This window comes from Gopherus evgoodei, chromosome 6, assembly GCF_007399415.2.
Source record: "Gopherus evgoodei ecotype Sinaloan lineage chromosome 6, rGopEvg1_v1.p, whole genome shotgun sequence".
Classification (NCBI taxonomy): Eukaryota; Metazoa; Chordata; order Testudines; family Testudinidae; genus Gopherus; species Gopherus evgoodei.
The window spans coordinates 71,085,774-71,108,896 of NC_044327.1; the positions used below are offsets into that span (position 1 = coordinate 71,085,774).

At 40.8% G+C, this 23,123-nt stretch overlaps 1 protein-coding gene across 6 annotated transcripts; it reads right to left on the reverse strand.

Annotated features, from left to right (window-relative positions):
- Positions 1-913: 913 nt before the first annotated feature.
- On the reverse strand, positions 914-22,187 carry C6H5orf30 (chromosome 6 C5orf30 homolog). 6 transcript variants are annotated; one of them, XM_030567294.1, is made up of 3 exons: positions 22,104-22,187; positions 4,690-4,781; positions 914-3,278 (listed from the first exon to the last, which is right to left on the reverse strand). In XM_030567294.1, the coding sequence occupies exon 3, from the start codon at positions 3,255-3,257 to the stop codon at positions 2,634-2,636; it is 624 nt and encodes a 207-aa protein (XP_030423154.1). In that variant the 5' UTR covers positions 3,258-3,278; positions 4,690-4,781; positions 22,104-22,187; the 3' UTR covers positions 914-2,633. The 6 variants fall into 6 exon arrangements, with proteins under 6 accessions (XP_030423154.1, XP_030423152.1, XP_030423155.1 ...); XM_030567292.1 differs by having other exon boundaries at positions 4,666-4,781; XM_030567295.1 differs by lacking the exon at positions 4,690-4,781 and adding an exon at positions 15,477-15,553 and having other exon boundaries at positions 22,104-22,160.
- Positions 22,188-23,123: the final 936 nt, after the last annotated feature.

The following is a 23,123-nucleotide window of genomic DNA, read 5'->3' on the forward strand; positions in this document are numbered from 1 at the left end:
AACACCAATTTACTTCCCTGAATATGCTAAGTCAACTCTGCTTTAAGTGAAACCATTGTTTCTCTAGGCTTCACAAAGCCCTGTAATACTCCCAAGAATTTAAGGCTGGTCTCAGTACACCAGTAAATTAGCCAAGCATTCATAGTTTATCATGAAGTTACTTTTGTTTTGCTGGCCCTGCACACGGCAGAAATAAGTGTCATATTGCCACCCTTTCGGCTCTGCTCTTGTTTGTACTGCTACAGAAAAGACTTTGCCCACTTAAAGATTCTTTTTGTAATGATAGGTTATTATAGACTGAAGCTCTATATTCAAGATATGAAAGTGAGATCCTCACAGGCTGATTCAGAATTGTTCAGATTCTATTTCAATGCATCTTTAGAGTTTAAGGACCTTAGTGGCAGATACTGCACCAGGGAAGCAAGAAGACAGCAATGGATTTCACTGGGCTGAGGCTTTGCTTTCTTGTAAATTTAAGAGCTACTTTATGTGCCCTGAAACCTTGACTGAGAATTTCATTGGTTGAGAGGATTCTCAAAGCATCAGGAATTCAATTATGTATGTACAAAGGCATGTACAATTGCATGCCTAATTGGCATACACCATTACCATGAATGAACACATACATCTGTTGTTTGCATGAGCAAAGGGACAGGTAGATGCATGCACTGACTTAATATTTCACCTTGGCATTTGGCCACGCACATCCCCTGCCAGCCTGTATGCATAGCATACAACTACAGCAACAGCATGGACAAAAGCATACTTACAATTGCACATTCAACTTTCTGAAAATCAGTCCTCAGGAGTCTAAATGCTTCATGCAGTCCCAAGCTAACACAGGACTTACGGTTTTGAAACACTTATCCATCAGTGTCCTCCCATTTTCTGCACATCAAAGAACTACACAACATATATTTACATCATCCTTTTATTTCATAGCCAGAAATACAGTTTCATAGGGTAAAAATCAATAAATAGTGATGTTTAATCATTAAACATAAAACCCAACTCTCTTTGGCATCTGACAGTATTCTGTTTGCGAAACTAGGGTCTATATAGGAATAGTTTAGAGATCATTCTTCAATACAATAAGTTTACAGAGGTGCAGTTTACTTTAAAATATACATCAGCTGTAAAGATTCCTAACAGACCTTTTAAAATAAAAAAATCAACCAAATCAGTAGAATGCAAACTATCCACAGGCTCTTTACTGCAGCCAAATACAACCGTGGAGTAAGTGAAAGAAAGAAAAGAATTCTTATTTTTCCACAACACACATTCTGCACTAGTGCTTTCCATTCTTTCCGAAAAAAAATCAGAATTGTGCCAGGGATGACTGACCAATTAAAAATTATTTCTACTTCACAGACATGGTGCTTATTTAAATCTTTAACTTCTGAATAACTTACTGAGCAAAACCAAGCACTGTTGCACACTGCCTCAGTAATAACTTGCACCTTTAAAAAAAGACAAAGAATGAAAAATAGTACTTTTACAAAGGCAAGCTATATATTTTCCAAATATATTTAAATTTGCAGCAGTTAAAACTGCATTTCCTGTCATGGTTGGACATGATTTCTTAAGCAACAAATTAAGCCAGTGTATTTGATATAAATTGTTACATCCAGATTCAGCACTTTAAGGCTGCTACAGAAGCACTCTATGCCTTCAAACTAAAGTCAGGCATCTGGATTTTTAATTTAAAAAAAAGTGTTTGGTGCTGCAAATAACTGGAATTTCTAGAGCAGTGCTAAAGCTGTGTTTTTAACATCTTCCATTAGTATAAATGTAATATAATTAATGATTTAAAAATCAAAAATTTCATTCAATACTACTTTCTGATGTAGACATTCTAGTCTATATATTGGATCTATAGTGGGTCCTTTTTTATATGTCAAGACAATGTAAAACTTCCAAAATGTATTACACTAAATCACCTTACAATTTAATGAAAATATTTACTTCCAGAATGTTTTTTTTAAATATTCCAAATACTTATTTAACCAAAGTTTTTAAAACAAAAGAAAAAGCAACTATTCTCATGTGCAACTAAAAAATAACTGTTAAATAAATTTTAAGTAAAAATAAACCTTTGTTCATTTGCATCAGTGAAACTTTTTTATAGCGCAGATCCAGTTTCAAAATGTTTAAACTAGATTGTTTTAAATAACAAGTGATCCAATTCAGCCAGGTTCACATTCTTTTCTGTAGAACAAACCATTACCATACATACATTTTATTGTAAAGTACAGAAAATGACAAAAGAACTTGATGCTTATTCAACAGCAACTTCCAACAGCAAGCCAAATTAGCAACAACTAAGTAGACACCATCACCAATTTCTGAGTGTCAAATCACTGTAAATACTAGATATCTGTACAAAAGCCTTTTCTTTGTTAAAAAGCGTCCCAAAGAAATGTCCACCAATTGCAGTCAGATTTTCTTCAGTTTCCCTCCAAATATTTGTGACATTTTGAGTTTTCAAAACTGTATTCAGTAAATAACGTTCTGATAACACTTAGCTGATACAACCCACTTACAATGTGGACAGTCATGTACACAGTCCAACAGTGGATTTTTGCAGCAATGAAGAAATTACCAGGAGTTGGCTTTAATTTCCACATGGTAATTCATGTGTTGTTTCTAGCAAACATACGGTCCCCTCTTAGGGTAAGGTGCTGGAGCTGGTACTGTAGCACTTCTGTGTCAGCAGGTTCCTTGATGTTCATTTTGTCTAAATTGAGGTAGTCCAGGGATTTAGAGTGAGCCCTCTTACCTTTGAGGAGACAAAGAGGCAGAGGACCATGAAGTGCCTTGTAGGGTTCATATGGTAAAGCCTTAGTGCATTTATCCCCTGAGCTGGGCATCCGTCTTCTCCTCCTTCCATTTACAGCTGGGATCTCATATGGCTGGTAGTATCTACTTCTAGCTTTGTACAACCGTGAGGAACGTGTAAGTCCTGAATCAAGTTGTTTGGAGCGTACGGTGGGCACAGCTTCCACTTTATTTTCCTCACTTCCTGTACACTTTTGGGCTAATTTCAAGAGCTCCTCACCAGTTGTGAAGCCAACCAAGTAGTTAGAATCCATGTGAAGGATCTGATAACCTGAAACAGTCCGTCGCATTGGTGAGCATGGGGTGCTGGAGCATCGAGGTTTCTCTGTTTCCACTTTGCCTGTGGAACTCACCTCTGCAATAGGTAAGGGAAGCGTAGCTATGGTAGTTCTGGTCTCTCCATTTATGTCAACTTCCATTTTAAATACAACTCTACTCTCCTAAAAATAAAAACAGAGCTGAATTAGAAATACAAAAAACACTTATGAAGCCTTCAGATGAGCAAGATTATCTCAGAAAGTGTAATGCTCCTAAATTTACTTGGGTCAGAAAATGTAGGCAGTACCTCTCTCTCCAGTCTTATATCTCATTCTAGAAAGTGTCTTACAACAAGGAATCAAATGCTCTTCATTTGTGTCTCTCTGAATTACTTAGTTTTAACTAAGAATGCCACAAAAATGTTCAGTTTCAATACAAAAACTTGTGTTGCTTTTCTGTGAACACAGCATTCAGTCTAATCAAGTACAGATAGTTCTATTTGTATGGTGCTATTTTTAACTGGACAAAGCACAATCTGAATACTCTTTCCACTTCCTACACCTGAAATCTTTTAATCTCTTTGTTCTAAAAGTGTTAGACTCCCTTTCCTCTAAGGCCATCTTCACAACAACCCATTATTGCATATAAGGTAATTTCAAGATATGTTCAACCACAACAGGAAAATACTGGTGTGTAATCCTAGTAAATGCTTGAAAAATTTACCCAAAAGCTACTTGCCCAAAGACTAGACTTATTAGCCAAGCCTGAATATACCTGTGAAGTCATGGTCTCCTCCTCTCTCTACATTTGAAGAAATGAAACAGTTGTGTTTTAGGCCCCAGTGAGAGAGGCCTCCAGGTTGCTTAGATTAGCCCTTTTTATAGGTTGAGCCAAGCCCCCACTCAAAAGATTTAACAGCTTTCTCCATGCAAAAGAACGAACTCCCAACTTACTCACATGTGATGCAATTATCCAGGTAAAACCACCAGCATATTTTAATTTACCACATCACAAACATATATAACAGCAATAAACTGCTATTGAACTGCACTTCCCAGAATACCACAAATGTAAAGTTAAGTTTCTCATTCCATTCCAGCTACAGGAAGCACAAACTTACGAGAAACTTCTCCAGTAAGACCCAGGTAGTACCAGCGTTCTAGTTTTGTTCACCATTTTTAAAATATACCCCTTTTAAACATGAGTTTGCCCTTCAATTTTCCCTTTCTCCACATCCTCTTCATCACTTAACCCACTCTCAACAGTATTACTTGTGGGTATTTGGTGTAGTAGTATAATGTATTTGGAGGCAACAGCACAGTAAAGTGGGTGCTGGAAAGCTGGAATCCTTAGAGCAAACCATTACGGCTGTGGTGTACAATAGCAGTAGTGGAAAGGTGTATGCCTGTGGGTGGAGGAGTAGATATTATACACTGGTGGGCAAATAAATTTTCACATCCTTGCTTTTGTGGTTGTGTTAGCAATTCTAACAGTTTCAAAAAGTTTTTTAATTTAATTTATTTTTAAATGGTTAAACATTGACTGTAACATCAACATGCAAATCCATACTTCTTTCTTCATTTCCAGGCTCACCCAAACTTGGAATGATAACAGATGGCTCTCTCAGGCCAATAAACTTCCAATGGTCCACCAAAAAGGAGCCTCCCTCTGTAGCTTTCCAGGTCCTAGGACATGAAAGAGAAAGGGAAACAGGCAGGCAAGCTCCCCAGAGAAGCATAATTCTGAGCTCCATTACTGAACAGCCTCTGGATCTGTCAAACTTCCCACAGTTTGCCACTGGCGGAACTATTTTATCACAGTCCATGGGAAGTTTGCTACTGGTCTCGATTCTGCGGCTGAGGAGATTGGGGGTGAACAGAGAATCAGAAATTGCAGTGGGAGAAATGAAGGAGGGTGACAGATGCAGTATTGACAAGCAACCATGCATACATCTGGAATCAGATTCCGAAACATCATGAGACTGACAAAAAATAACACAATTAAGAGAAAAATTATTGTTCAAATATCAGAAGGCAGAGGAAAACATAACCAGGAGCTTCCTTATCCACAATTTGTGCACAATATCTCAGATTCAAAATTCAACCTTAAATGCAAAACGTAAGACTCTCTCATGTTTGCTTGGAGGGAGAAAGCCACTACTTACCCTCTACTGGTTGGTAAAGCTGACATTATAGCCTTCCACATTCCCTTCCCGATCACAACAGTGACTATCTCAGTCTTCTGTTCCTTTCATGCCCCCCTCTCCCATATTTGTCCTCCCTTCCCCCTCATTCTTCCTCATGTGCCCACATCTGTCTCCTGCCCCTCAGATTCTCCTCCACATTCCCCTGGACATAAACACTCCTCCAGTTTCCCTCCCTGTTCTTGGATTTTACCTCCCAAACATAACTGTTCTCACAATCCATCAACCTCATGAAGAAACTTGCACAAATACAGACAGATATCATCTTCCTTTCCAAATGCAAACGGATGGACATCATACCAAATGGACTAAAGGTAAAAAATCCACTGCTATCTACATACTACACAGACCACAGTGAGAGATTATGTCATACTCTATCAAAAAAAAACTGAGGAACCACCTGATCAGCATCCTATACAGCAAACAGGAAAACATCAAAAAAGAGCTCTCCAACCTGGAGACTCTCATTAATAACCAAACTTCTATACAAACGGACTTCACTAGAATAAGACAGGAGATCTACATTACTCACTTCACCTCTCTTCAAAGGAAAAAGGACTGTAAGCTGTCTAAACTCCTACCTGCCACATGGGGCCACAACAGTGGTACCCCTAACCCACCCAGCAATATCGTCAATCTATCCAACTACACACTCAGCCCAGAAGAAAAGTCTGTCCTATCTCGGGGACTCTCTTTCTGCCCTACCACCCCCACCAACATGATACAGTTCTGTGGCGATCTGGAAGCCTACTTTCGCCGTCTCCGACTCAAAGAATACTTCCAGGACAACACTGAACAGTGCACTGATACACGGGTGCCCTCCCACCAACAGCACAAGAAAAAGAACTCCACATGGACTCCTCCTGAGGGTCGAAATGACAGCCTGGACCTATACATTGAATGCTTCCGCCGGCGTGCACAGGCAGAAATCGTGGAACAACAACATCGCTTGCCTCACAACCTAAGTCGTGCAGAACACAATGCCATCCACAGCCTCAGAAACCACCCTGACATTATCATCAAAGAGGCTGATAAAGGAGGTGCCATTGTCATCATGAACAGGTCTGACTATCAAAAGGAGGCAGCCAGACAACTCTCCAATACCAAATTCTACAGGCCACTTCCCTCAGATCCCACTGAGGAATACACTAAAACTACAGCATCTACTCAGGACACTCCCTACACTAACACCAGAAGAAATCAATATACCCCTAGAGCCCCGACCAGGGTTATTCTATCTACTACCCAAGATCCACAAACCTGGAAATCCTGGACGCCCCATCATCTCGGGCATTGGCACTCTCACTGAAGGACTGTCTGGATATGTGGACTCTCTACTCAGACCCTATGCCACCAGCACTCCCAGCTATCTCCGCGACACCACTGATTTCCTGAGGAAACGACAATGCATTGGTGACCTCCCAGAAAACACCATCCTAGCCACCATGCATGTAGAGGCTCTCTACACAAACATCCCACACACAGATGGAATACAAGCTGTCAGGAACACTATCCCTGATGATGCCACAGCACAGCTGGCTGCTGAGCTCTGTGCCTTTATACTTACACAAACTATTTCAAATTTGATGACAATATATATCTCCAGATCAGTGGAACTGCTATGGGCACCCGCATGGCCCCACAATATGCCAATATCTTCATGGCCGACCTGGAACAACGCTTCCTCAGCTCTCGTCCACTCACACCCCTTCTCTATCTACGCTACATTGATGACATCTTCATCATCTGGACCCATGGGAAGGAGACTCTGGAAAAATTCCACCATGATTTCAACAGCTTCCACCCCACCATCAACCTCAGCCTGGACCAATCTACACGGGAGGTCCACTTCCTAGACACCACGGTGCAAATAAGTCATGGTCACATTAACACCACCCTATATCGAAAACCCACCGACCGCTATGCCTACCTTCATGCCTCCAGCTTCCATCCCGGGCACATCACACGATCCATTGTCTACAGCCAAGCACTGAGGTACAACCGCATCTGCTCTAACCCCTCAGACAGAGACCAACACCTACAAAATCTCCACCAAGCATTCTCAAAACTACAATACCCGCATGAGGAAATAAGGAAACAGGGGGCAAATATAGTGCCCATCTATAAAAAGGGAAATAAAAACAACCCAGGAAACTACAGACCAGTTAGTTTAACTTCTGTGCCAGGGAAGATAATGGAGCAGGTAATCAAAGAAATCATCTGCAAACACTTGGAAGGTGGTAAGGTGATAGGGAATAGCCAGCATGGATTTGTAAAGAACAAATCGTGTCAAACTAATCTGATAGCGTTCTTTGATAGGATAACGAGCCTTGTGGATAAGGGAGAAGCGGTGGATGTGATATACCTAGACTTTAGTAAGGCATTTGATACAGTTTCGCATGATATTCTTATAGATAAGCTAGGAAAGTACAATTTAGATGGGGCTACTATAAGGTGGGTGCATAACTGGCTGGATAACTGTACTCAGAGAGTAGTTGTTAATGGCTCCCAATCCTGCTGGAAAGGTATAACAAGTGGGGTTCCGCAGGGGTCTGTTTTGGGACCGGTTCTGTTCAATATCTTCATCAACGATTTAGATGTTGGCATAGAAAGTACGCTTATTAAGTTTGCGGATGATACCAAACTGGGAGGGATTGCAACTGCTCTGGAGGACAGGGTCAAAATTCAAAATGATCTGGACAAATTGGAGAAATGGTCTGAGGTAAACAGGATGAAGTTCAATAAAGATAAATGCAAAGTGCTCCACTTAGGAAGGAACAATCAGTTTCACACATACAGAATGGGAAGAGACTGTCTAGGGAGGAGTATGGCAGAAAGAGATCTAGGGGTCATAGTGGACCACAAGCTTAATATGAGTCAACAGTGTGATACTGTTGCAAAAAAAGCAAACATGATTCTGGGATGCATTAACAGGTGTGTTGTAAACAAGACACGAGAAGTCATTCTTCCGCTTTACTCTGTGCTGGTTAGGCCTCAACTGGAGTATTGTGTCCAGTTCTGGGCACCGCATTTCAAGAAAGATGTGGAGAAATTGGAGAGGGTCCAGAGAAGAGCAACAAGAATGATTAAAGGTCTTGAGAGCATGACCTATGAAGGAAGGCTGAAGGAATTGGGTTTATTTAGTTTGGAAAAGAGAAGACTGAGAGGGGACCTGATATCAGTTTTCAGGTATCTAAAAGGGTGTCATCAGGAGGAGGGAGAAAACTTGTTCACCTTAGCCTCCAACGATAGAACAAGAAGCAACGGGCTTAAACTGCAGCAAGGGAGATTTAGGTTGGACATTAGGAAAAAGTTCCTAACTGTCAGGGTAGTTAAACACTGGAATAGATTGCCTAGGGAAGTTGTGGAATCTCCATCGCTGGAGATATTTAAGAGTAGGTTAGATAAATGTCTATTAGGGATGGTCTAGACAGTATTTGGTCCTGCCATGAGGGCAGGGGACTGGACTCGATGACCTCTCGAGGTCCCTTCCAGTCCTAGAGTCTATGAGTCTATGAGATCAACAGAGCCAGACGTGTACCCAGAAGCCTCCTACTGCAAGACAAACCCAAGAGAGAAACCAACAGGACTCCACTGGCCATCACATACAGCCCCCAGCTAAAACCCCTCCAACGCATCATCAAGGATCTACAACCCATCCTGGACAATGATCCCACACTTTCACAGGCCTTGGGTGGCAGGCCAATCCTTGCCCACAGACAACCTGCCAACCTGAAACATATTCTTACCAGTAACTGCACACTGCACCATAATAACTCTAGCTCAGGAACCAATCCATGCAACAAACCTCGATGCCAACTCTACCCACATATCTACACCAGCGACACCATCACAGGACCTAACCAGATCAGCCACACCATCACTGGTTCATTCACCTGCACATCCACCAATGTAATATACGCCATCATATGCCAGCAATGCCCCTCTGCTATGTACATCGGTCAAACTGAACAGTCTCTACGGAAAAGGATAAATGGACACAAATCAGACATTAGGAATGGCAATATACAAAAACCTGTAGGAGAGCACTTCAACCTCCCTGGCCACACTATAGCAGACCTTAAGGTGGCCATCCTGCAGCAAAAAAACTTCAGGACCAGACTTCAAAGAGAAACTGCTGAGCTTCAGTTCATCTGCAAATTTGACACCATCAGCTCAGGATTGAACAAAGACTGTGAATGGCTGGTTACAGAACCAGTTTCTCCTCTCTTGGTTTTCACACCTCAACTGCTAGAACAGGACCTCATTCTCCCTGATTGAACTGACCTCGTTATCTCTAGCTTGCTTGCTAGCACACATATATATACCTGCCCCTGGATATTTCCATTACATGCATCTGAGGAAGTGGGTATTCACCCACGAAAGCTCATGCTCCAAAACGTCTGTTAGTCTATAAGGTGCCACAGGATTCTTTGCTGTTCTCACAATGCCTCCCTATGTCTCCTCCTTCCGTAAAGGCAGCTGGTTAATTGCCATTGGGATCGATGGAAGGCATTGGCCATCTTTGCTAGGGGAAGCCAAAGCTTCCTCCTGCCCAAACTATAAAGAATTAGAGGCTATTTTTGCCTGAAGCCAGCCTGTGGCCTGGGTCCTATGTTAACAACAATGGGACATGGCAGCCATTTTGAAACAATTTCTTTATAAGTTTCTCGGGAGGAGATTTTACTCACCAGCCTTTGACAAATAAACTTTCAGCTATGAAGAGAAAGTGAATAAAAGAATTCCTTTAAACCTAAATAATTTCTTTTCATCAACAACCGATAGTACTGGACCTACTCGAGATTAAGCTCTGCCAATTTTGTGTAGACTTAAACTCTTGTTTTAAAGATACGATGACAATGTAACATGAAAACCATGATAAATTTCAGCCAAAAACCCAACTTTAAACATTTCCTATTAAAAGGATATTATGCAAAAATCTAGCAACCTCAACACAGAAGATTCAAAGGGCATAAAAACAAACATTGAAATTTCAATCTGAAAGGCCACCTACACAAAATAAGAATAGAAATTGATGCCCCAGTTTAAGCTTAAGTATGTAATTTAATTATGGAGTCAATCCAATTAATAATGGAAGTAACTGGCATTTCCTATCACATGCATCTTTACCTCCTTATCTAGGCACCAATACAAACAGTAAAGAATGCTGAGCTATTACAGTCAGAGGTATTCATGCCTTGCAGTTCTTCATGTTAAATGGTAATTTCTATAACATCAAGACCAAGGTTATTGGAGGAGCAACATGGGAAAGCTTGAACCAAAACTTTTGAGCTATCCTGGGCCTCCAGCCAGATAACTTCAACATCTAGCAGTGCCAGATCTTTAACTTTGATGTTTTATCCTCCCCCACCATAAAGCAAACCTATACTTAGAAATATTTTTGATAATACCTTTTAGAAAGATTCAGCAGTTTTCTTAAAAGATACTGCACAAGTATCAAAAAAAGGTTAAAAAATACTAAAGAAGTTAATTCCTAACTTTTCTGCATTATTTCATATCCACATAAATGATTAAAACCACCAAAAATTACTTTTTGTATGGGTGTCTTTACATCTTCTCTAAAAAAAAAATGTAAATTATTTATCTAAAATAAAACTAAAAGAAAGGCATTGTACTTTACGCTTAAACCCTGAAGACTGGAAATCAGAAAGAACAAAAACCAAAAGGTTTTATTATATCAAGTGCTCTTTCACTATTAAGTTTAATTCACTTCAGTTCAAAACACGGTGTCTCCTGCTACAAAAAAAGGAAGAAGAAAAGCAGCATCCCATAGAGAGCTTAATTGGGGAAAAGAGACCAGGATGGTCTTTATAGGAACAATAAAGTCTCCTGAGGGCCAAAAGTGGCATCATACAGTGTGCAGATAAGAACATCCCCAAAACCATCAGTGTTCCAAGTCTAGCACTGAAGTTTCAAAATGCAACACAATTTGTACTGTGTCTGTATGATGATGTACTGAAAAGCTCTAAAAACCAGATAGCAGAGGAACTGGGAAACATTTGAAAGGGATGAGTAGTATCTGAAAAACCCAAGTAGGTATGTTTAAAGGGAACAACTAGGACTAGATGAATATTAGAAGCTTCACGGGGAGGGAAATGTTAATTACTGAAAGAAAGGATCCTGTTGTTAAGGACCAGCACTGAAACTCAGATGTGTGTTCAGCTCTGACATAGAGTTCATGTGATACTTTGGGAGGTCATTTAAGTTCATTGTGGCTTATTTTCCCCACCTGTTAAAAAAAATAAGAATATACTTTCCTATCTCAGAAGGAATGGTATGAGGAGCAAATTATTAATGTTTCTGAGGTGCTCAGATTCTGTGGTAACAGGGAATCACAAGTACCCAGAATCTAGATCGTGCAAAAGAAGTCTGGCAAATATAAAGCAAGGTTTCCTTAAAAGTTTTTCAAGCCAGATGAATCCAGGAAGTGTGGGGGCCTATCTGCCACTAGGTGGTTCCTTAAGAGTTTACTAGTTAGATAATTCTAATCTTTACTAGTATTGACTAGTGTGAAGGTGGTGACAGTGGAAGTAGGTCCTGATTACCCTCAATTCTCAATAAGTTCACAGATGGCTAAGCATACATAGCACCTTGCAGGAAGTTATCAACAACTTGCGGGATGGAATCATAAATCAGTTTGCCTAATCCTCCTCGCCATTCTTTAAAGTTGAACTTTTTCACTGAAGCAAAGAAAAAAGTTGAAGAAATGTGCCCAGTCAGTGTTTTCTGTTTGCATTTTGATACTGAAGACGACTTCTCTTTAGAGCCTGGGTCCTGAGTGAAGTCTGACACATCAAAATACACTGTTATGGAAGCAATTCCAACTCAGTGTTCAGAATTAAGACTTTGCTGCAGAACTGAACAAGATTGGACTGCTGATCTAAGTCGTTTCTTCAGACATAGTAAAGGATTATGGAATACATACCTAAAAGGTAAGTGGGTTATGCTAACCAATACTTAAATTCTCTCCATCTGCAAGTCATTTATTTAATTAAAACAATTTATTTGTAGTTTATAAAGATGTAAAATCAATTTAACCATCACTTAACTGAAACTAGGCATCACAAATATTAAAAAAAACACAACAACAATTAAAAAGGAAACCCCCATCAGTTTTAAACTTGATGTGGACCCAACTTCTACTTTATGCACAGGTTTTTTGAATGCATTGTGCATTCCTCTAAAGCAGACAAAAACAGTCTGTATCAATGAACCAAACTGATAATGTTATTTATGTGTCCTCTACTTCTTTACAAAGCCACTCAAATATCAGGATGCTTCAGGAACAGTTTATGGGTATTTGTTTTTCACTTACAAGACAGTTATCTTCCCATGATAGCCAATTACCAATAAATAATCAGCTTGGTTTATACTAAGTCCTGGATTTAGTTATCTTATAGGCATGCTGCAAAGTCGTCTTTTCTCACAGGAATACGGGAAAGACCTGGTTCTTAAGGTTTATCTACGCACAGCATTTGTACCATTTTAATATCTGTTTAGAAATCAGCACAAGCCCTCATAGGGAGGCAGTTATACAGTCTAAAGGTGCTTACTATGATACAGCTTATTTCTGTAAACAGACTATCTACTGATCCGAGGAATGGAAAAACTGCCTTATGAAAGGAGACTCAAAGAGCTTGGCTTGTTTAGCCTGGCCAAAAGAAGGCTGCGGGGGGATATGCTTGCTCTATATAAATATATCAGGGGGGTTAACGTTAGGGAGGGAGAGGAATTATTTAAGTTTAGTACTAATGTAGGCACGAGGACGAATGGGTATAAACTGGATATTAGGAAGTTTAGACTCGAAATTAGACGAAGGTTTCTAACCATTAGGGGAGTGAAGTTCTGGAACAGCCTTCCGAGGGAAGTAGTCGGGGCAAAAGACTTTCCTGGCTTTAAGACAAAGCTCGATAAGTATATGGAGGGGATGTTATGATAGGATTGTCAATTTGGGCAGTTGATCTTGGATTACCACCAGATAGGTCTGCTCAATGATCTGCGGGGAGATGTTGGATGACATGGGAACTGAGTTACTGCAGAGAATTCCTTCTTGGGTGCTGGCTGGTGAGTCTTGCCCACATGCTCAGGGTTTAGCTGATCGCCATATTTTCCTCCAGGGCGCCTTCCCCTGCAGCATGGGGCACGGGTCGCTTGCTGGTGGTTTCTCTGCAGCTTGAGGTCTTCAAACCAGTTTTGAAGATTTCAATAACTCTATCCTAGGATAGGGGGTGTTATAAAATTGGATGGGGGGGTTCTGTGGCCTGCCTTGTGCAGGAGGTCAGACTAGATGATCAGATTGGTCCCTTCTGACCTATTAGTCTATGAGTCTATGAGTCTATGAGTCTATATAAAAATGTGACTAGACCAGGCCTTAGATTGGAGAGACTGGAATTACAGCAGTCAAATTAGTTGCAGTCATACAGGTGGATTGTTTGTGAAATCTGTAATCTGATATTTAGTGAGACAACTGATGTTGGTGAAATTACTGCTGTTTGTTTTAAAGTACTGTGATAAGGCTAATACTTGGGATAGGCTGTGGAGAAAATAACAGTCCTTTGCATCTATAGCACCTTTCATCTGATGATTTCAAAACACTTTACAAAGGTGGTAAAATAGCAATAATTTACAGAGAAAATGAAGCACACAGATTAATGACAGATCAAGTTATCCTGTAAGTCAACAATCAATCCAGTCAGGAATAGAGCCCAGGTCTGCCCCCTCGTCACTTGCTCTAATTGCTATCATAACTTTAAATGATTATTAAAAATCATTTACTTTGTTATGTGTACAGTTTGTCTTTGTGCCCCTTCTCTCCCCCTCGTGTGTGTGTGTGTGTGCGTGTGTGCGAGAGAGATATGGATGGTTCAGGATCAAAACTAAAAGTATACAGATGATTGCCCTGGTCTCCCTATGTAAAATGGTCTCATATTGTTGACTGGTTGAGAAGTGCCACCTCTGCTGAGATAATGGTTCATTTTGGAGAACTGAGAGCAACAATCAGCTCAGCAAACCTTGTCAAATTAAGTTTCTCCGTTCTGTTTTTGTTTGGGGTTTGTTTTGGTTTTTTTGGAACAAATGTTAGATTTCTGTGCTCCAACCCTCAAACAAGTCCTTATAATCACACACTCAGACTCAGCATATTTATCTGCTTTCCAAAAACAATAATAAAAGCAAATAAAATAGCCTTTACACTTCTTCCTTTCTGGAGACTTATTTGGCAGCTGTCTATTAGTACTCATATAGGACCAAGACGATATCTGACTCATGCAGTTCTTTAAACAGAACCAAAGACACAGATGAAGCGGGGTGATGCACAGAAGGTACTGTAGTCAGTATACACCAAATCAGTACAAAAAGCTAAGCCACTGTGTTCAGAAATCTCTTCAATTTGGCTGAAGTCCCTGCAGCCAATTTGTCCGAAAAGAGATTCAGGCCAAGGGGTCAGCTGCATCAGATAAAGAAATTAAAGAGAAAAACAGCAGTAACAATTTTACAGTCCTTGAACCTACCACTTCACTTTGGTATTCGTGTTTTTAAAAACACCCTGAAAAAAGGAATTGATATGTGTAAATATACTGTAAAAAGTATGGTCACAGAAGGGAGATTTCGTTCTTTGCTCATTTATTTTAATACTTTAAGTGCTTTATATAAAAATTATATACATCACATGAACTTTACTTCTGCTGAACTTCACAAAAGAATGTCGCAAAGTCACTTTGGTATGTTTAACAAACATGGCTGTGACAACAGAAGGTCAAAGTAGCCCAAACAGATTCTGTATGTTGGCACTCTCTGCAAAATACTATAATCTTGTGTCAAGAAAATAGCTGTTTTACATATCTGTTAAATGAGAAAAATAAAATGCAGATTATGTACTTTATAATCTCTAAGGCAAATTTATATATGTGTAATATTTTGTATATGTATGATAGTGACTCTATATATATTGCACACACAATAGGTATGATGTGGAAATTCCAGCTTGTTTTCATGTCACTAAATCCCCTGATTGAATTATATACTTGTATAACAATTGTTTATTTCTGTCTGAAAGGATTATTACCATTATAAAGCTCAATAAGTATCCTACAGTACACACAAGGCAAAGCTGAATCACATAGCCGAAAGAAATAAAGTTCACCCAAAATAAACCCACAAGAGATGTCACTGTACACCTTCCAGAAGACCTTGAGAAGAAGCAGGCACATTAATTTTCCTGGTTGGTTCCACATCCTACAGACCAAATATAAACATTTCTCAAAAACAGATATAATTGAAACCATACAAATACAACTAATTGAGGAACTGTATTTCTGAATGCACTTGAGATGATGAAGACTAATAATTATTAACTTAATGCCACAAATTATAGTGCTGAATACTCTATCCATGCAAATCTGTAACCAGCTTGGGTAGAGTGCCCAGCCAAATTAAGCTTCAAATATGTGCTCACATTCAGAATAAGAGGCACTATAACTCAGTTTCAAATTATATTTTGTTTTAGGGTCAGATGGTGGTGAAATGCAGAGTAAAAAAATTCATAGTATGTAACTCAGTTGCAATAGGCTATTTTTTTGTACTTTTGACTCAGAAGCTGAAAACAGTATTCAGAGGTGCTGAGTCAATACTAAAAACAGCACAGGATGACCAAAAAAAAAAAAGAGGACATTAAGATGACAGTACTTTATTCATTCATTTTATAACATTATCCATAAGATTCATAAATCAGTACTGCCATTAGGAATTCTTCTCTCTATCAGTACACAGAGTCTGGAAAAACATCCTGTCTTGCAGTTCACAGTAAGCTTAACATTTCAAGATCCTTTTCAAGAAAAATGACCTACCCAGAAATTAAAATATCCCAGGTGGTAAAGGTGGGAGGAAATACACAAAGTTTATATTATCTTATCAAAAGGGAAATGCCCATAACTCTTTCAGCATCAGAAAGGCTACTGGTATAAGATTCCCATCTGTGAGAAAACAGACTCCAAAGAATTGATATGAGGTATCCAACAGTCAGACATCTCTTTCCTAAGCAGGAAGACCCTGTGTTTTGGGGGGTGGGAAGATATCACAGGACTATGAAACTAGAGAGAAAACTTCAGAGATAAAAATACCCATCAATTGCACAAATTGTTCGAAACACACAGAAATATATAGACAAAGCAAACAGCTTAGAAGAAAAACTGAAATGTTACCTTATGAGAGAAAAAATATTCAGATTGGAAAGAAATAAAATATAACATAGATAACTCTGCAAGAAGAGGCATAAGGGACTAGAAGTAAACATAAGACAGCACGACATGACCCTGGTGACTACCAAGGATGGGAAAAATCTGAAGAAGAAAAACAGAAGCCACCTGAGAGTGAAGTCCCAGATGGTTGGCTGAGAATCAAAAGATGTAACTGAAGTCAAACTGAACTTATCATTCAAGTGCAACAATTTTATCAAAAGCTGTGAAGTACTATAATCAACCTGACAAGGAAGAATGGCAGCTCTCAAAAGGCAAGACAAGTTGCAGTCACTGGTGAAGAAGCAAAACCCTTTAAGGAAATGAAGGAAAAAGTTGCCCTGAATGATTGGAGCATCAGTTACAATGTGATTCAGACAAACACTAGAAAAGATAGAATACTTGGCAGAGGGGACACCTAAGACATTCAAAGCAAACTGCAACAACAGGCTCCTACAAAAAGACAAAATCAAACCAAACCACTTACTGCCAGCTAACAGCCTGCCCATTCTTCAAGGACAAAATGTAACAAGATGCTCTAAGTAGAAGAAAAAGATGGCCCAGAGAAGTATGCCATAAATGTGATGAGAATCACTAATAAATTACTGAGGAATCAGAATTGGCACATCTACATTCTGTAGATATGACAGCCAGTGGACTAGACTGGCATGACTGAGTGTATACCTTATATGGACAAAAAGGCATGGACTTCAAAAGTAGTTTTGGACAAATGCATTTTGTATGGGTAGGCTAAAGGAGTAAACTTGCATGAGTAGACACTGAAAACAGTAAAAAGAGAAAGGCCGAAGAGAAGGCTGTGTAACTTTTAATGACCCATTGGGCTACAATTTAAGAAAATTCAATATTCTCGTAATATTTTCATGCATTACTACAGGATATTCACAAATAATGTGTCTGACAAATTTAACTTTTCCTGAAGATCTACAAATTCCTTTAAATGGTATTACAACCTTCTTGCTGAATTTAACCATCTGTAAACAGTTCAAAAAAATATCTCTCTGCATTTGTTAATAAAACAATGTTTCCAACCCTCACAAGGACATTCCTGTTTGTTACAGTTATAAATGGTTCTTACTGAATGAGGGGGAACCCTGATTGTGACAAATAAAAAACCCCATATGTTGTAAACAAATTTATTTCCCTACATTGCTAATAACTCAGATTTATTAAAAATGAAACATTTTAAAAGATCCACTTCTCTTGTAATTATTTATGCACTCTGTTTACTTCCTGCATGCAAATGATGATGCAAATGAATACAGTCAGTTTCACTTTAAGAATGAGACCGTGAATGTTTTGCTTTCAAACATGTATATTGTTCAAAAAGAACTATACTAACTTCTAAAGTCTGTTTTCACATTTTTAATTTTGGAACACTTAATATACCCAAACTTCCTGCAATTAAGACTTCAATTGCCTGGTTAAAAAAAAACTTAGAAGCAGAAAAATAATGAAAAAGTATTTTTAAATATCACAAAATTCATTAAATCCTACAAATATTTTTTCGTGACGTCTTAAGATAATACAACTTTCCTTAAATATAGCCTCTTCTACTACTTGGTTAGTTTGACCTACATAATTTCACTTATGTAGCAGAACAATGGATGCATGTTTGTTATTACGGTGTATGCTAGCGTACCTGGTTTTTGAATGTGTCATTTCGTAAATAATACTATCCTGAGCTCAACCACTATGTCAGGGGATGGACACTCAAAAGAAAAAATTATTATTTATTGCAATTCAGAATGGAAATTTATATCTAAGACCCTGTGTCGTGTAATTCAAAATTATTGCTATTGTTAAATTAATGGTAATTTACCTTGTGACAGGAAGCATTCCAGATAAAAAGGCAACTTTTAGGCAATGAAATAATTCCTCAAAACCTATGGTGGGAATGTAAGGTGAAACACAAAGGTCCCAATGTTTTGTTAGTACAGTGAGTATCCCGGTCAATTACCCTATTCCAATTTCAAAGAGATTTCTGCCTCAAATGACCCATAATCTGTGGGTACATCATGCTTTTAATTTTGCTTCTTTTCAAACACATTCCCATATGCTTCCAAATGCTGAAAGCTATAAATGTTCTTTACTCATTTAAGCAAGTGTAATGTGAGTTCAAGATAAAAGGCTATTAAAAGCCAAATTGCACTTGTTTATACACCAGACTTGCTTCAAATTTACTGTTAATGTCACCAGACAACTGAACTGAGTATTAGCAATCAGTCCATCCATCCATCTTTATTGTAAAAGCAAGTGTCTGTGTCTGATTGTTTAAGCCTGGTGGCCAAGTAAGCAGCATATGGCTGCTCAAAGAAGAAAAGATAAGAGCCATGCCACAATGCCAGTAGTACTACGCAAAAAATTAATTTCAGTGATCAAATAACTGCTGTCTCATATCCTTTCTCCATCTCAAAATGACTGAAAAGTACCACCCTCTGTGCTTGTTAACCTCATAACCCCTTCTAGTCTAGCAAAAACACAAACAGACCAAACTATAATCCAGCAAAACAGCTAAGCAGCTAAGCGGGCAGAGTACATGCTTTAAAATCCACTGAGAGAAGCACTGCACATGACACTGGAAAAGGAGAGAAATCCCATTAGGGATGGGGACCCTGATTTACATACACTTCCCCAGATGAAAAAAAGAGGGTGTCTTTTTCATCATGGTGAAAACAACTTGTGTGTCTGAGAGTCTGATTCTCAGCTCTCCTGTCAGTAACTTATACTCCCCTTCCGGGGTAAATTATTAGTCTCTCACTCATCATACGGAGCCCCAGTGTGTTCAACCGACGGCAGAATAGAAGACATTCAACCAGAGACAGAGGTAGAAGGTCATCGTTACAGCACATCAACCAGCCTCCCCTCTGCAATTGCACATCCCTCTGCAATTACTAACCAAATGTTTCCTAATCATATCTGTATAACTGCAGTTCTCTACTCTCAATTAGCTACTATATGCAGCTATTTAAATATATACACCTAACTATGTGAGTGCCTGCTCAAGGTGAGGTTATGCATGTAATCTCAAACATATAGTAATATACGTCATATGCAAAAAACACATCTCTTATATTAAACAGATGCAATGGTATGTAAACATATCTACACAGAAGAAGAGTATGAGTTTAGACTATAAATAACAGAAACTAAAAGGTATATAATAAGCTCTTATCAAGAGGAACACTGTTTTCCTACATATTTGTTGAGCACCTGTAACAATGAGCACCATACCCTGACTGGGGCCTTTGGCCACTACTACAATATAAATATTCCTGAGGGAGAGGGAGCAGAGCAGGCCTGAGAGATACATCACTCTGTCAAACCAGAAACAGCTTGTCAGCTAATATATTTGATTATGTAAATACTGTGGTGTGTGTGGATGTGGGCATTGCATAAACACACTAGAGGTGTGCCATATAGATGCTATACAAGGTGCACTATATATCTCCATTCAAAATTTTTGTTAACTGAAAGTTAAATGCAGAATATAAATCCTAAACAACTATTTTAAGGCAAAGTTACCTATAGAAATATGGATAATGGTGAACTTTACTACTTCTAGACTGAATGGTCTGAGGTTGGAGTTCAGGTTCTACATCTCAGTGCAACTTTGAAGAACTGAATGATGAGCACTATCATTGGTTATATGTGGAAAATGAAAAGGAATTTGTTGTGGAGCTGCAGAGTCTGTTTTAATCTGGGCATTAAAAGACATGGATGGTGAGATCAATGAGCCAAGGCGGGTGCTAAGTTTATGGATGATTTCTTAGGGTTTTAGTGATTGCATTGATAGGAAATGCACTTCAGCAACCCTCATTAAGTTAAAGTTTTTAATATGTACATTTCCCAGGTTTCTGAAGATGGGTAAGCATAGATATTTATGTTAAATAGATCATTTCTCTCCTAAACAATCTCTAATCTTAAAAGCCCCACTGCTCTGCCATGCCCATCCACTCCCAGCCCCGTCCCAAAGTCCCAATGCATCTTTTCAAAGTTTTTATAAATTACCTGGGAGGAGCTGACCCCTATGTGATGGAAATGGTGGTAATGGGGGGGGGGAGGGGGAAAGGGGAGGGAAAGAGGCAAAGCAGGCCTAGAGAGAAATTCCACTTTGACACAGAACATGCCATAAAGGAGTTCATCTCCAGTTCCACGTCGTCCCTCACGCGATCCACAAGACAGGTGGGGGGATTTGGGGAGAAGCAGTACTGTATGAAAGAAGAGGGATAAGGAGCTCTGAGCTAAAAGTGGAGTCAGCTCTATATTTGCAGAAGCAACAAGGGCTCCCAGCCCACCCAAAGTGCTGCTGCCCAGGATGCAGGGGTAGCACCAACTACTCATGCATTGCACATGCAGACTAGGCTCCCATCCTGCTGCTGCATAATCTCACTTCAAATACCTCACATCCTCTACTGCCCAGCCTAATTCCATGGCTCAAGGATAATGGAAGCATATCTGAGGAATGGCTGGACAGCTTCAGAGAACTAGAGTAGCTGGTAAAATTTAACAGCCTCACTGACTTTTCTTACTGAAGCTAAATTAGGTTAAGAAGAATAAAGGTACGGTATTAGTTAGCTTAATGCTTTTAATCTTGAGCAGAAAGAACTAACTAATACACACATACACACACACACACATATATACACCCACATACACATATGAAGTTTGGAGTTTGTTGTATTGTGGTTATTTAACTATAGGGGCCTGATACCCTGCCACCATGTCACAGATACTCTACAATCTTTGTTTTGCATCACTGCACATGTACATACATGCCAGACACTGTACATCTTCTCTTGCGCACCACACAGTACATGGCATCGATGTTCTACAATGCACACACGGTACAACAGCTGTACTACAGGACACTGCATACCCCCCCACACACACAATACAACACTGTACAGTACATTGCTATGCATGCACACACCCTATTTCACAACTACACACTACAACACTGCTTACGTACCACAGTGACTCTGACCACAGCACAACATATCCTCCATCCAATGCTGTTCGGGGAACCCTATCATCACGCACCTTGCAGCAATGGCACGGCGAGGCGCTCCAACGAGCCGGGAGGGCACAGCACCCCACGCACACGCATTGTATCCCATCCACCAGCTGTAACACGTGCCTCCGACTCAGTACCAATGTCGTGCCAGACAGGCAGAAGCAACAGCCCTGCCTCCGCACGCTACAGGGCCCAGGCACTGCGCAACCCCCGCCCCGCGCGCGTGCCCCGCACACCAGGGGCTGCGGAGCTACCCACCTCCCTGCGCCGCGCAGCTCACGCCCAGCGCGCAGGCGGCACCCCGCTCCCCGCGGCCGCAGCGCACCAACATGCTGCGCGCAGCCAGGCAGGGCGATGCCGCCTATGCGGCCGATTCTCCAGCTCAACCCTCCTCCGCTGGCACTGGGGGTCAGCGATGGGAGCGAGGCGCCCTCCCTGCACCGGCCGGCCCGGCTGCGGCCTTGCCAGGCTGTCAGCGAGCAGGATCGGCCGCAGCGCGCCACCCCCTCGCTCCTACCTGGGTCCAGGGCGCCGGAGCCCGGCTGGCAGCGGCGCTGGAGAAGGAGGCAGCGACCGCGCGCAAGAGACACAGAGACGCCGCGGAGTCCCGCCCCGCTCCGCCCCCAGATCACACGGGCCCGGGGCGGGGACTGGGGGCGCGGCGTCCGCGCTGCGTGCAAGGGGCTGCTCCTGGCGCTTCAGCCAGCCACCGGTACACACAGGAATGGCGGCGTAAGGGGCTGGGCAGAGCCGCCTGCGATTATCCTGAATCTCCCCTCCCCACTTTCACTGCTTGAATTAGCCACCCCGCCAGCGACATCAATTACACGGACCTAAACGCTGGCGTGCACAGCGCTGTATGAGTGGGAGAGCTTCTCCCACCGACACAGATGGGACTGAGCTACACTACCGCTTCAATCGGTGTAACCTACCTTAGGGGTGTGCATATCCCTGAGCGAGGTAAGTTACATCGACTTAAAGCAGTGTTCACACTGCCCTATGTCAGCAGGAGACACTCCCGTAGATCTAGCTTCTGCTTTGAGTGATGGTGGAGTAATTATGCCAAAGGGAGTGTGGTCTCCCAGCAGTTTAGTGTGTCTTCACCACATGCGCTACTGATGTAGCATGGTAGTGTAAACTTGCCCATAGCTACTACCATTCGCAGAGGTGGTTTTACTGGGTTGCCACCTGTCCAAGTTTTCCCAGTATCATCCCTTTTTTGAGGCTATGTTTACACTGAAGCCTATGAGGGCATAATTTATGTCACTTGGGTGTGAATAATCCCCCCACCCCCGCTCGAGCCAACATAAGTTATACCAACCTAAGCATTGGTGTGGATAGCACTACGTGGGTGTCCCACTGACAGCTTCTGCCGCTCACAGGGCTGGGTTTTTTATGCCAAGTCATAGAGCATCTTCACCAGACATGCTGCAGCGGTGCAGGGTCTTGGTATTGCTGTGCCACTGCAACGCTGTATGTATAGACATGGCCTGAGATAGCTGTCCTGGCCCTGGGAATGTTGTAAGAGTGCTGTGTA